The sequence below is a fragment of the Anas acuta genome, chromosome 10 (genome assembly GCF_963932015.1).
Source record: "Anas acuta chromosome 10, bAnaAcu1.1, whole genome shotgun sequence".
Taxonomy (NCBI): Eukaryota; Metazoa; Chordata; class Aves; order Anseriformes; family Anatidae; genus Anas; species Anas acuta.
In genome coordinates this window covers 11,955,879-11,968,020 of record NC_088988.1, presented here as the reverse complement: position 1 = coordinate 11,968,020, position 12,142 = coordinate 11,955,879, and the positions used below count along the sequence as shown (strand labels likewise).

Genomic DNA, 12,142 nt, shown 5'->3' with positions numbered 1-12,142 from the left:
GCAGTAACAGCAGAGCAGTGATTCTCATGGAAGATGAGAGTAGAAGCAAGGAATTAAGCAACAAAACCTGCTTGCAAAAGTAGCTTAATTTAAATAATCATTGATTTGTGATGATGTTACATGGATTCATCATGCTTGTACACAAACCTTCAAGGACTCTTTTATGGTCACTGTCCACTAGCTTGACCTTACTGTACCCACTGGATTAATGTTTAACAGTAATTTCCTGCACCATTTGCTCTGGGAAAGCAGTGCCAAGAAAAACTTTCTTGACTGAAGCGGGAATCAGTGGGACAGAGCTTGCTTAAGTGGTGATAACGCAGTGTATGAGCAACTATTGGAGGCAACAGAACAGGCCATGGCTTGCAAGAACTGCCACAGAAATCACACACGAAGCCTCACAGCCTACAGTTGTCTGCAACAAAACTGTGTGCTCATGACAAATTAGAGGGCAGCTTAGCAAACCAGAAGTATTTCTGGAATTCCTTTCAAAATGAGGAAGCAAGAAGGCAATAAAGAATCTAGGAACTCTGGGTGTGAAATGCCATGTCATCACTCAGCTGAACACCTGGGGACGTCATCCCTGAGACAAGGGCAAGACCCTTGCTTACTCTAGCTGCTACTTCAAATCTAGATTTGCCAGCCAAGAGGAGAAATAGCAAGAGCATCTGGCATATTAAAACAGAAGAAACTACAGCTTTTATGAGGAAATGTGCAATCTCACACAACCAGTAGCAGAGGGAGCAGCACAGGAGGGTCCAGCAACTGAGGTGGCTGGATTTGGAAGAGCAAGATGGCATAGCTCCACAGTAACAGAGCAGACAGATTTCGGCACAAAGCAGGCAGGAGTAAACAATCTCCTCCACCCTCAATGAATGTCTGGGCCACATCCAGCAGGGCACATGCTATCTCAGAGAATTCTCCACCTAAAAGCATCTCCTGGTGGAAATAGGATGGGCAAAAGTCTTGTGATGGCAGAAAAGAGCTTCTCTGGGTTGAGTCCACAGTCTGGAATAAACAAAAACAAACCTGAGCAGCAGACTGATACCATGAATTTCAACTTCTTCCATTTGTCCCTTCAGCACCTAGAGCTGCCCTGGATGGCACATACATGTGGATAAGACTAAAGTGGATAACTGGAGTTTGTTTTCTTTAAAACAGCCTGTAAAGTGTACGTTTTAGATTCATGGATAGAATGTCATTGATAACACACCAGTGTTTTGGCTGTGTGCCGAGTGGTGCTTGCACAGCAACAAGGTTGTCCAGACACACACACATTAGCCCCTTGCTTCACTTATTTTTTGCTAATATCAATTCCAAAATTCTGCTCACTTGAGACTGGTCATCAGATTTCCCTGGGTCAGAGGACAAGTTCCTCTATTAGTTTCCCAATAGTTGGACTAGAGAAGCAGAAGAAGGATTTTCAAGCATTTTCTTATTATTATTATTCTGACCTCCCTGTGGCATTTGAAACAGCCTGACTGACCCTTCCTTTTAACAGACTGTCATTTCAGGGGTGATTCCCATTAAGGCTGCCCAATTCGGCAGCCCTTGAGCCCTTATGGTGCTCCATGGGCTCCACCACGTAACATTGAGGCTCGGCTCTTTGGTCCCCCAGGCACTGATTTGGCAAAAGTTTTGTTTTCCCTCCTGCTGTTGCTAAACACAGACACCATGCCCTGGGGTACGTCATTTTGTCCATAAAGGACATCTTGGACAGCCAGTGTCAGTGTCCACCTGGAAAACCCAACAGGAGCAGCCCAGGGAGGGGAAGGACATCTGCCATAGATGTTCCGCATCAAATGCCACTGTGGTCATCCAGACCTGGGGTGGTGGGGGAGCACCTCTGTCTCCAGCAGTGCCCTTTCATAGCAGGGTAGAAGGAGGCTGTTAAATCGGGCTTAGGTTCAGGTGATGAGATGGGGACAGACGGTCTGTTGCCAAAATCAGAATCATCATCCTCATTATCAGTTCTTGGTGCCTGTAGCTTTTCAATGGTCTCGATCTTGGAGACTGGCCATGTACACTTTGTCTAGCTGTCGTAAAGCCAGAGGACTGTGGTTAGTTTCTATTTCTCACAGTATTTACTCTTAACATGACTACAAGATTCAAAGGCAGCCCCTAGAGCTTGTTGTAAAGCGCCTTGACCTTTCTTGCCTTTAGGAAAAACAGGCGGAGCTTTCCTCCTGCTTTTAGCAACGTGTCTGTGAACACCAATGTCTCCTGTCTGTTTTTTTTTTGTTATTCCAGCTGGAACAGCCAATAGCAGTTGCCAATTTCTGCTTTCTCAGGATGGTTTTCCCTTTCCCAGACCATTTTCTTGCCTCTCCAGTTGATCAGTAGTGTTTTGTTCTTGCACCTGACAAGGCTATCTCAGGAAGGACTCTGCTGCTTCAGGGAGCACAGAAGAGCTGGGGGGAAAGGAAGGTCTGGCAGGCGTTTCTGAATGAGAGGCTCCCGGAGGGGTTTTTGGCAGCACACGTGCACAGCAAATACTGCTTCAGAGACCCCTGGATCCTGTGTCTGCCCCTGCCACAGAGCCCTGAGCCCATCCCAGCGTTTTCTGGGTTTAGCAGTACATTTTGCAGCCACATTGCCATCCTGAGGAGGAGGGGGGACGGCGGCACCCCATCCCACAGACAGCCTGGAGAAGGAAGATCAAGGTGAGGAGATCCCCACCGCCAGCACTCCCTGGGGAACGGGGTTTTGGCTGCAGCACCTCCGGTGATGCAGAACTTCATGGCAGAGGTGAAACCCACTGAGGAATGATCCTGACACGCTGCAGCTCTGGCAAGAGGAGGGGTCAGGGGCACCGAAAGGCACATGGAGATCCCTGTGGTGCGCCAGGAGGTCTTCGGATGGAGAAAGTGTTTTAAACCACTGCCTCGAGGCTTTAGCAGCCTTCAGGCCATCGAAACGTGGAGTTCCCTTTGTCTTAGTGCCCCCTCCTGTCAGCTGTGCAGAACTCACTCCGGACAGCAGCTTTTGGAAAAGAAATTAGAAGTAGCTGAGCAAGATAGGTCCCCCTGGGAAAGGCACTCGGGGCTCAGCTGGCGAAGGAGCCACTTGTGCATGGGAAGGGGAGGGGAGGCTTTTTATTTGCAGACTGGTTTTTGTTTTTTGTTTTTTAATTCATACCTTATTCAATTTAGAAAGCAAACAGAGCTAGGAGTAACAAATGAGGAAATGGTTCCACCAGGGAGCTGTGCTGCAGCTGTGGGAGGGGATGGGTGGCCACGGTGGGCTCAGGGCAGCAGCTGGGTCCTCCTTTTGGGCAGGGGAGGTGCCACCAAGGAGCCCTGGGCACTGGGGATGCTCCTGGGCAGGTGCCCAGGTTCTTTCTCCTTTTTTGAGAGCAAACTGTGGAAGTGAAGGAGCTAGAAATAGAAACAGAGGGCAAAATTCATTGCTCATTTACCTTTAGGATTTGCAGTTTGTAGGGAACTACTTGCACACTCCTTCACTTCATATACTCTTTTATTGCATATACATATTTCTTTACTCATACAAAGTTCCTAAAGCATTTTCCCTTCTAAATATAATGCAGAAGGAAGAGAATAAAAATAATCTACAGAAGTTGTCTTTTAGCACCAGAAGCACCTGTTCTATTTTTACACAGCTGAGACACAGAATGGAAATACAAGATGTCTTCATCCTTTAATTTTATTTTTTTTTCCCAGAAAGCCGGGTTTGGAGATAAGGCCATTAAGCTTATCTGAAGAATAACACACTGAACTTGAATAACTGATATATGTTCACGTTGAAAAAAATCCTTATGCAAAAATGTCAAAATCCCCAAAGGGATGTTTTTCATCCAGAATTACTCAGCTTTCTCTTAAAGAGTTTGTATCTTGCCAAAATAATCTGAGATTGATACACACGTGTGCAGCGCAGTTCAGGTGGCCCCGTGTGTCACTGCAGCCTCTGCTCTCACACAAAGACTTTTTGCCTTGATGTGGAGGAGGGCTCTGTTCTGCCTAAATGGGTTTGGGGTGCTGGGCAACCCCATGGCAAACTGCTCCAGCACCAAACCTTCCTGAGAGGTGAGGGAGCAGGAGAAGGAGAGCAGGAAGGACTGAGAAAAGTAGAGAAAGGAGAAGAAGGAGGTGAAGACGATGTCCAGTCTCACATCCACGGATTGTGCCAATGCATGGGATAATTTAATGGACAAGGCCATTGTAGGATGACAGTCCCAATGCAGAAGGTGGTACCCAGGGATGAGGCCACCTCAGGAGGGGACAGACTGAGGAATGAGGACATCCCAGAAGGAAAGTCCAATAACATACAACAATTAGGGAAAGTCCCAGTGGCTGAGGACAGTGCAGACAGATGAGATGGTCCCAGGGAAAACGGCTGCAGGGTCTGAGAGCTCTGTGGGTAGGGACAGTCTGAGCAGATGTCCAGAAACCAGCACCACAGCCACACAGCTCGACCTCCCTGGTCGACCTCCAGGGTCATCCCTGAGCCCCCCAACTCCAACCTGATCTCCGTGGGGTTCTTCAAGGGGCCAAACCTTTTGTAGACCCTTCAGATCTTTACACACTCCGCTCAGCCTGGTCCTGGACAGGGTTGGGATGAGAACAGGTTTTGTGGAGAGCATCTTCAGGCAGCTGGAGGAACTGTTCTGGTGTCCTGCGGGCACCCCAGCTCTCCACACATACACCAGGCTCCCTGTCCATCCTACAGAACCTTCTCCACAGCCAGATCCCCAGTGTCAAAGTAGACTTTGGGACATCTCAGGAGCTGGTTTCTCTTCTGCTGTCCTAAATCCTGTTTCTCATGAGCACTTACTGCCCACCCACCCCTCACCCAAAAAGCAGGGGCTCCATCGAAAACAGCACTCTCAGAGAGATGAGGGGGGAAAGGTGCTTCTTTGTTTTGGCCCTGCTTTTTAACCAGCCTCTGGCACAGGGTGCTGGAGCTGAGTTTTTGGGTGAGGGTGGTCTCGTATGGCTGCAAAGATGGAGCCTGGGGGCAGCAGGAACCTCCTCAACCCAACCTCCAGCTCCAAGTGGAAGGTGTCTGTTCCCCTTCTCTGGCAGCCTCACCACAGAGACCTGAGCAAAGTCCTTGAAGCCCTCCCAGTGCTTGGTGGGCTCTTCCTCTGAGGGTGTGCATGAGGGAAAAGAGGCAGGAGAGGGTGCCTGGGGCAGGCTGCAGCCCCCCCAGCCCTCGGGCTCCCCTTGCTCACGCCTAAAGGATAAAGCTTTCGCCTGAACAGGGGCTTGAACCCTGGACCCTCAGATTAAAAGTCTGATGCTCTCCCAACTGAGCTATCCAGGCTCACATTTGGGATTTTGGGTGATGCTCAGAACAGCCCCGTGAGCCCCCCGTGTCCCTGTGCCACCAGGGGGATGAGGTGGGGACTCGCTGCTCCCACCAGGCTGCCCCCAGAGCCCCTCTCCCTGTCCTGGGACACGCCGTGAAGGCCCAGCGTGGCCTCCCCCAGCTCTGCCCCTTGTCCCAGCACCGTGGGATGCCCGAGGGCAGCCGTGGGGCCTCTGAGAGAGGCAGGGGGGAACACGGCCCAAGGCACGTGGCAGTCACCGTCCCCGCACACAGCTCGGGCACCATGAGGCCATGGGTTGAGCCACCAGGTCTGCTCACACCCGCGGGCAGGGCTCCGGGCATGCAGAGAGTCCATGGCACGTCTGCAAGGCTGGGCCTTCGTCCCTCCCCGTCCCTCCTCCCCATCACGGCCAGCCCCTTGCTGCTCTCCCCTCCCCTGCGGCCCCAGCGCCTCTGCCTGGACCTGCGTAAAAATATAAAAGGCTGTTTGCTTGGCGACGTCCTCCGGAGGGAAGCCCAGCCAAGCTGGCCATGGGGAGGACGGGCGCTGGGTTTGCGCTGCTGACGCTGCTGCTGCTGCTCCCGCAGCCCGCGTCCCAGTTCTGGCTCTTCAATGTCCTCTTCCCACCCACCTCCACCCCAGAGGCACCCCCGACCAACAGCACGCCGCCCGTGGTGCTCGGTAAGGTCACATCAGCCCGCCTGCCAGGGTGCTGGCAGTGAGGCCGGGGCACTTTGCAGTCTCTGCCCATCTTATCAGAGACCCCAGCATGGCCGAGGGGGGGGTCAGGGCTTGCTCTGCTCGGGGAGGGGTCAGGGACAGAGGTTCAGGGGGCTGTGGATCCCCAGTGCTGTTCCAGCAGGATGGGATCTACCACCCCTGGCTCTCCTGATGTCTGCCCCATGCTTTTTGCTGCTCCCCAGTGATGGTTGCTCCATCCCCTAATGCTGCAGGGGGGTGTCCGCCCCACATCAGACCACCCTGCTGGGGCGATGGCAATACCAGAGGTGCACGGAGAGGCAAAAGGAGAGGTTGGGGCATCACCTAGGGACGTGGGGATGGAGCACCAGTCCTGCTGCCTGGCCAGGGCTGTTTGCAAACAGCTCCTGGTGGTGCACGGCTGTGGCCAGCCTTCCTGTGCCCCCTGCGCCGTCTCTGGGGACTTGGCATGGGATTTTGGCACTGTTCTGAGCAGAAGGGTTATTTTTCTCTCTCTCTCTCTTTTTCTTTTTAAATCAAACGGAGTTTCCCTTTTAAAAAGAGAAGAGAAAAAGCAGAACATCTGGTGGATGACCCTTTGAACACCCATGCCCATGGAGTTCTGCTTGCGCCAGGGCAGCCCGCACCGAGCACCGCAGCCTGGCAGGGGTGGCCATGCCCCCAGCCCCTGGCACGGCATGGTTGGAGGGACAGTGCCTGCAGCCAGGTGGCCCCAGTGGCTGTCACCACGTAGGGCAGGGGGTGGCGTGGCACCATCCCCTCTTCTCAGGATGACCTGCAGCAAGAAGAGCATCTCCAACACCCTTTCACCTGGCTGCAGCTTGCTCAGACCCCCATGCAGCCCCAGTCCAAATCCCCCCAGGACATCCCTTTCTCCCCATCCCAGCAGGGGTTCCTGGCTCTGCCCTGCACCCCCAGCACCAAACTCACCCCCGTGCTGTGCCCAGGCCACGGTGCTGGGGTGGTCGGGACACCATGGGCATGCAGCCCATCCCCCTGGGCTGAAACCTAAGGGCCAGAAACCCCCAGTGCCCTTGGGACCCACGATAACCCCTCCGCCCCCACAGGAGCTCCCTTAATAATTACCTAATGTCCTCTCCGAGGTGAGGCAGAGCTCAGGAATACGCACACCGGGGCTGCTGGCTGCCCTGGGGGAAGGGGGTTGGGGTGCCCCCAGCACCCTGGAGCTGCCCCATGGGACTGGGGGTGACCTCCTGCCCCAGAAGCTGCCACCCACTCTGCTCGCCCCCTGGGCAGGTCCAGCAGCCCTCTGCCCGCTCCCCATCCCATGCCTGGGCTCTCCACCAGCATCCACTTGTGTACGGGGAAGGATGTGCTGATCCTCACCCTGCTTTAAAGGCAGGATTAGACCTTCCCCGTATCCACAGGGAGCCTCCACCAGGGTGAGGGAGCCGTGAAGCAGGTTGAGCAAGGCAACCAGCAGATCCCATTCCCCCCTTGCATGGGACGAGGATTTTGGATGTCCCCGCATCCCAGGGAATGCCGTGCCGTGGAGCTGTGGCTGTGGCGGGTGGGATGAGGCTGGAGCATCTCTGGACCAGGCTGCCCTTGCACCCCGCTGTAGGGACACTGTTGTGGCTGTCCCAAACCCATGTCCTTGACACAGTTGGGGTCCTGCGAGGGCTGTCGGGTTCACTCAGCACCCAGTGCTCCCATCCCACCAGCCTGGCAGCCACTGTCCCCTGTGGTCCCTTCACTTCTCATCCTTGTCCAGTGCTTTGGGGCAGGTCTCGGATCCTGCATGGTGGCCGGGAGCAGTCTCCGTAGCGAGCGTCCCCTGTCCCTGCCAGGGAACCACAGCTCTGCCCAGAGGCAGAGCCCAGCTCACATGTGGCAGGCAGTGAACTTGGTTAAAACGGGGTTGTGTTTACCCTGTGTGATATTTGCACTGAATTCCCACAGGGAACGGTTCCGAATCATTTCAGGGACCTTGCTCAGCCTACATGGAGGGTTTAAAGTTCAGGAAAACAGCGTGTGGGCCTTGGGCATCAGCACTGGGACAACTTTCACCCTGGACACCTCCCCAGGGCCTCTGCTGCCCTGGGCAAACCGATGGGTGTGATTTGTAGGGCAGGGGACACGGTGGGGCTGGGCAGCCCCAAGGAGCTCCAGCTGTATCCCTCTGGAGGATAGGAGCAGAGGAGCTTCTCTGGAGGAGAGGAGCATGGAAAGGCAGCCACACAGGGGGAGATGCACCAGGATGCTTCGTGCTGGTGTATCTCCATGTGCTTGGGTGGGTGCTAGATGCTGGTGGCAGCTCTCAGCTGGGTGTCGCAGGGCAGAGCACGCATGGTGGGGAGAGGCGGCTCAGTGGTCCCCAGGGATGTGCTTTTAGCATGCTGCCACCGCTTTTGTGCGCACCCCGCATCTCCAAGTGCCCTCAGATGTGTTGTGCTTGGCAGGGACCAGGGCCTGGGCAGGCTGTTTTCCGTGGGTGCTGCCTCCAGCAGCATCCAACAGCAGGTCCCTGGGTGTCCCCAGCCAGGCAGCCCCAGGGGAGGATGGAGGCTAGGGAAGCACGGGGCCAGGCAGCCCCACAGAGATGGGGTCTAGCTGACCCTGGCCTCTTTCTGTGGTGCCTCCAGTGCCCGGGTGTCTTGGGAACCAGCTGGAAGCCAAGCTGGACAAGCCAGATGTGGTGAACTGGATGTGCTACCGTAAAACTGAGGACTATTTCACCATCTGGCTCAACCTCAACACATTCCTGCCAGTGGGAGTTGACTGCTGGATCGATAACACCAGGTACCGCTCACCCCCACCCCGGGAGGTCCCCAGGGAAATGACCTACCAGGGATCTCCCTCCCCTCTCCTCCCTCTCTGGCCTTGACCCAGCACACACACAGTCCTGCCTGGACTGTGCATTCTGAACACAGCTCTCACCGGTGCTTTCCCAACGCCTTCCCCTTTTCCACATCCCCACCATGTGCTCGTGCCAGCCAGACTGTCCTCAGCACCTCCTAGAGACTTGGGAGCAGCCCCCTGGGGCCAAGCTGCCACCTGGTGATCTCTACCCTGTCCCCCATGGACGTGGCCCTGCTCCTACCTTCTCTCCTGTCCCTGCAGGGTGGTGTACAACCGAACCTCCCGGAAAATGTCCAACGCCCCCGGGGTGCACATCCGCGTACCTGGCTTCGGCAAGACCTATTCTGTGGAATACCTGGACCAGAGCAAACTGGCAGGTGAGAGGAGCCAGCTTCGTGGAGAGGCACGGGGTGTCCAGGGCTCCCAAACACCCTTCAGCAGAGGGCACCCAGGAGGGAGGGACGCTGACCCCAGGGACACGTTCCCTTCTCACCCCGAGTGCCTTGACCCCAGCACGTCATGCCTCCGGGACGCACAGGGCCACTATCTCTGACCGGAACGATCGAGCTTATCAGAGGGAATTCTGGCTGTCAATAGGATCAGGGTGGAAAAAGGATAACAGGAGAAGACCGCAGACCTAATTCCCACCTGTTCTCTCTCCGCAGGTTACCTGCACACCCTGGTGCAGAACCTGGTGAACAATGGCTACATGAGGGACCAGACGGTTCGGGCAGCCCCCTATGACTGGAGGGTCGGGCCCCGTAAGTGTAGGGTTGTGACCAGGTCATGCATGCAGGGAGGGAGGCAGGATGGCTCTCGGTGAGCAGGCCAGCATGCTGTGGGGTGTTTCAGCACGGAGGAACCCCTGGACAGGGCTGTGTGTGTCAGTGAGCGCTTGGCCACCAGCAGCACTCTAATGTGAATGTGTCTGGTGGCATTTCTGCTGGCTGTGCCCACACTTCTCTCCAGCTGGGGCTCTTGGGGTCAGCCCTGAGCTGCCCAAGAGCTGGTGCCTCTCTCACCCACAGAGGAGCAACCCGAATACTTCCAGAACCTGAAGGCGCTGATAGAGGAGATGCACGACGAGTACCAGCAGCGTGTCTTCCTCATCGCCCACAGCATGGGCAACCTCAACGTCCTCTACTTCTTGCTACAGCAGAGACAGGCCTGGAAAGATCAGTACATCGGGGGCTTCATCTCCTTAGGTGCCCCCTGGGGAGGGTCTGTCAAGCCCCTGCGTGTCCTGGCATCTGGTGAGTGATTTCTTGTGTGCTTCTTTGTTTTCTTTCTCTCCTGCAGAAATGGAAGGGTGGCAGTGAGCAGGGACCAGACGCTGGTGGAAAAGCTGGGGGACAAACAGCTGAAGTCTAGGGATGTTCCTTGAAACCAGAACTGCCCATCCTGGGCAAGAAAATGCTTCAGACACAAACTGTGTGGCCAGGAAAGCAGGCTGGGGAGCTCGCCTTCTTCTCACTGCCTCCCCAGGCATCCACACTGCCTCCGATGGGGCAGGGCTGTGAGGCAGATGGACCTTTGCCCCAAGCTCTACAACCCTTCTGTAGCAGAGGACATGGAGGCCACCGAAGGGACCCTCGCACTGCCCTGTGCCACTTGCTGGCATCTCCCCATATATCAGAGCCCATCCCCCACAAGCTTTTTTTTCAGGCTTTAAACTCCCTTCACCCAGTTCCTCTTTAGCCTCTTTTCAGTCTAGAAAGCCACAATCAATTGCCTAATGCTGACAGCCCAAATATCCACAGGTCACAAGCTGAGACTCCAAAATGCAAGGAATTTATTTAAAATCATGTGCTTGAAAATTTTAACATCTGACCCCTTGCATCATTCTTTGTTGTTACACAGTCCAGAGACTATTTTTTAAGGTCATCTAAGATCGTTGCGTGGTTTTAGGACTCCAAACACACCAAAATCACCCAGGTCTGCAGGAGGCAATGCAGGTTGGCCACCTGCTATCAGCCCCCTTCTCCCTGTTTCTGACGAGTCCCTATGTCCCGCAGGTGATAACCAGGGCATCCCGCTGATGTCCAACATCAAGCTGCGTGAAGAGCAGCGCATGACCACCACCAGCCCCTGGATGTTCCCAACAAGCCTGGCCTGGCCCGAGGACCACATTTTCATCTCCACCCCCTCCTACAATTACACCTACCGGGACTACAAGCAGTTCTTCACCGATGTCAACTTGGAGGATGGCTGGTACATGTGGGAGGACATGAAGGACTTGCTGAAGGGCTTACCCCCTCCTGGTGTGGACACGTACTGCCTCTATGGCACGGGCTATCCCACCGTGGAGACTTACATATACGATGAGCACTTCCCTTACGAGGACCCCGTGGACATGATTTACGGGGACGGGGATGACACAGTCAACAGGCGCAGCTCGGAGCTGTGCAAGCGGTGGCGCAACCAGCAGAAGCAGAAAGTCCACATCCAGGAGCTGCGAGGCATCGATCACCTCAACATGGTCTTCAGCAACCTGACGCTGAGCTCCATCAATGAAATACTGCTGGGGAGCTCGCAGGTCGGGGCTGGCACCAAGGAGCACGGGGAGCTGGGGCAGACGGGTGCTCTGAAATCCAGCCTGGAGGCAGGGAGGAGGGGGAAGAACTGAAGGAGATGGTGGCCGGCTTCCCTCCATGCTGGTATCCACCAGAAGCTGGCGTGCAGGGGGGCAAAGGACTCGGAGTTGGGTATCTATGAGAAAGAGCAAGACCAACGGCTCGGGTGGATGGGCTGGCACCCACTTCCACTCTGATTGTGTTGTGTGTTTTTTTTTGTTTTGGGAACGGTGATTAATTACACTTCAGAGGCTTGTCACTTCCCACTAGCGGATGGATAATTAACCGCGCTGCCAGCTCATTAACATCACACTCGTGGATTCTGCTGTGTGCGCAAGCCCTCATCGCTAGCAAGCTATCTTTAGACACTTCAGACCATGGTACCATAGCCTCTGTCCACGCAGGACGGTGCCTTGCTGGGGTCCGTGGGCAGCTGTGTAGCACGGGTGGGCTCGTGGTGCTGGGGCAGCCACCACCGGGGTGGGCACAGGCAGGAGGATGGGCACAGCTCGCAGGAGAGCCCCCGCCAGCCTCCAGCGTGCAGGCAACGAGCTGGGCCCCCAGCACGAGACCGGCTTAGAATCAGCAGATCTACCAAATAATAAATATACCTGGCTTCTACACCATCAGCCTCCTTTGTGTGGTGTTTTGCAGCTCGCCTCTAGTGTGACTGATAACCAACGTGTAGCTGAAAGTGTGGGGAGCAGTGATGGGATGCAAGGGAATGGCTCAAAGC

The 12,142-nt window shown here is 55.1% G+C and overlaps 2 protein-coding genes and 1 non-coding gene across 3 annotated transcripts in view; 2 read left to right on the top strand and 1 right to left on the bottom strand.

Moving 5' to 3' along the window:
- LOC137862000 (C-signal-like) overlaps positions 1–12,142 on the top strand; it is a 176,021-nt gene that overhangs the window by 2,468 nt on the left and 161,411 nt on the right. The window lies entirely within an intron of this gene.
- TRNAK-UUU (transfer RNA lysine (anticodon UUU)) lies at positions 5,211–5,283 on the bottom strand. Its single transcript has one exon. It is a non-coding gene; the product is annotated as a tRNA-Lys (tRNA).
- Positions 5,739–12,029, top strand: LCAT (lecithin-cholesterol acyltransferase). The gene is made up of 6 exons (XM_068693249.1): positions 5,739–5,971; positions 8,617–8,773; positions 9,095–9,210; positions 9,499–9,594; positions 9,862–10,086; positions 10,849–12,029. Exons 1-6 carry the CDS (start codon positions 5,821–5,823, stop codon positions 11,457–11,459), a joined length of 1,356 nt encoding a protein of 451 aa, XP_068549350.1. The 5' UTR covers positions 5,739–5,820; the 3' UTR covers positions 11,460–12,029.

Bases quoted from the DNA above. Each gene is read 5' to 3' on its own strand.
- LCAT (XM_068693249.1), top strand. From the start codon at position 5,821: ATGGGGAGGACGGGCGCTGGGTTTGCGCTGCTGACGCTGCTGCTGCTG. The intron at 8,774-9,094 runs GTACCGCTCACC...CTGTCCCTGCAG, and splicing joins TGCTGGATCGATAACACCAG to GGTGGTGTACAACCGAACCT. The intron at 9,595-9,861 runs GTAAGTGTAGGG...TCTCACCCACAG, and splicing joins TGACTGGAGGGTCGGGCCCC to AGGAGCAACCCGAATACTTC.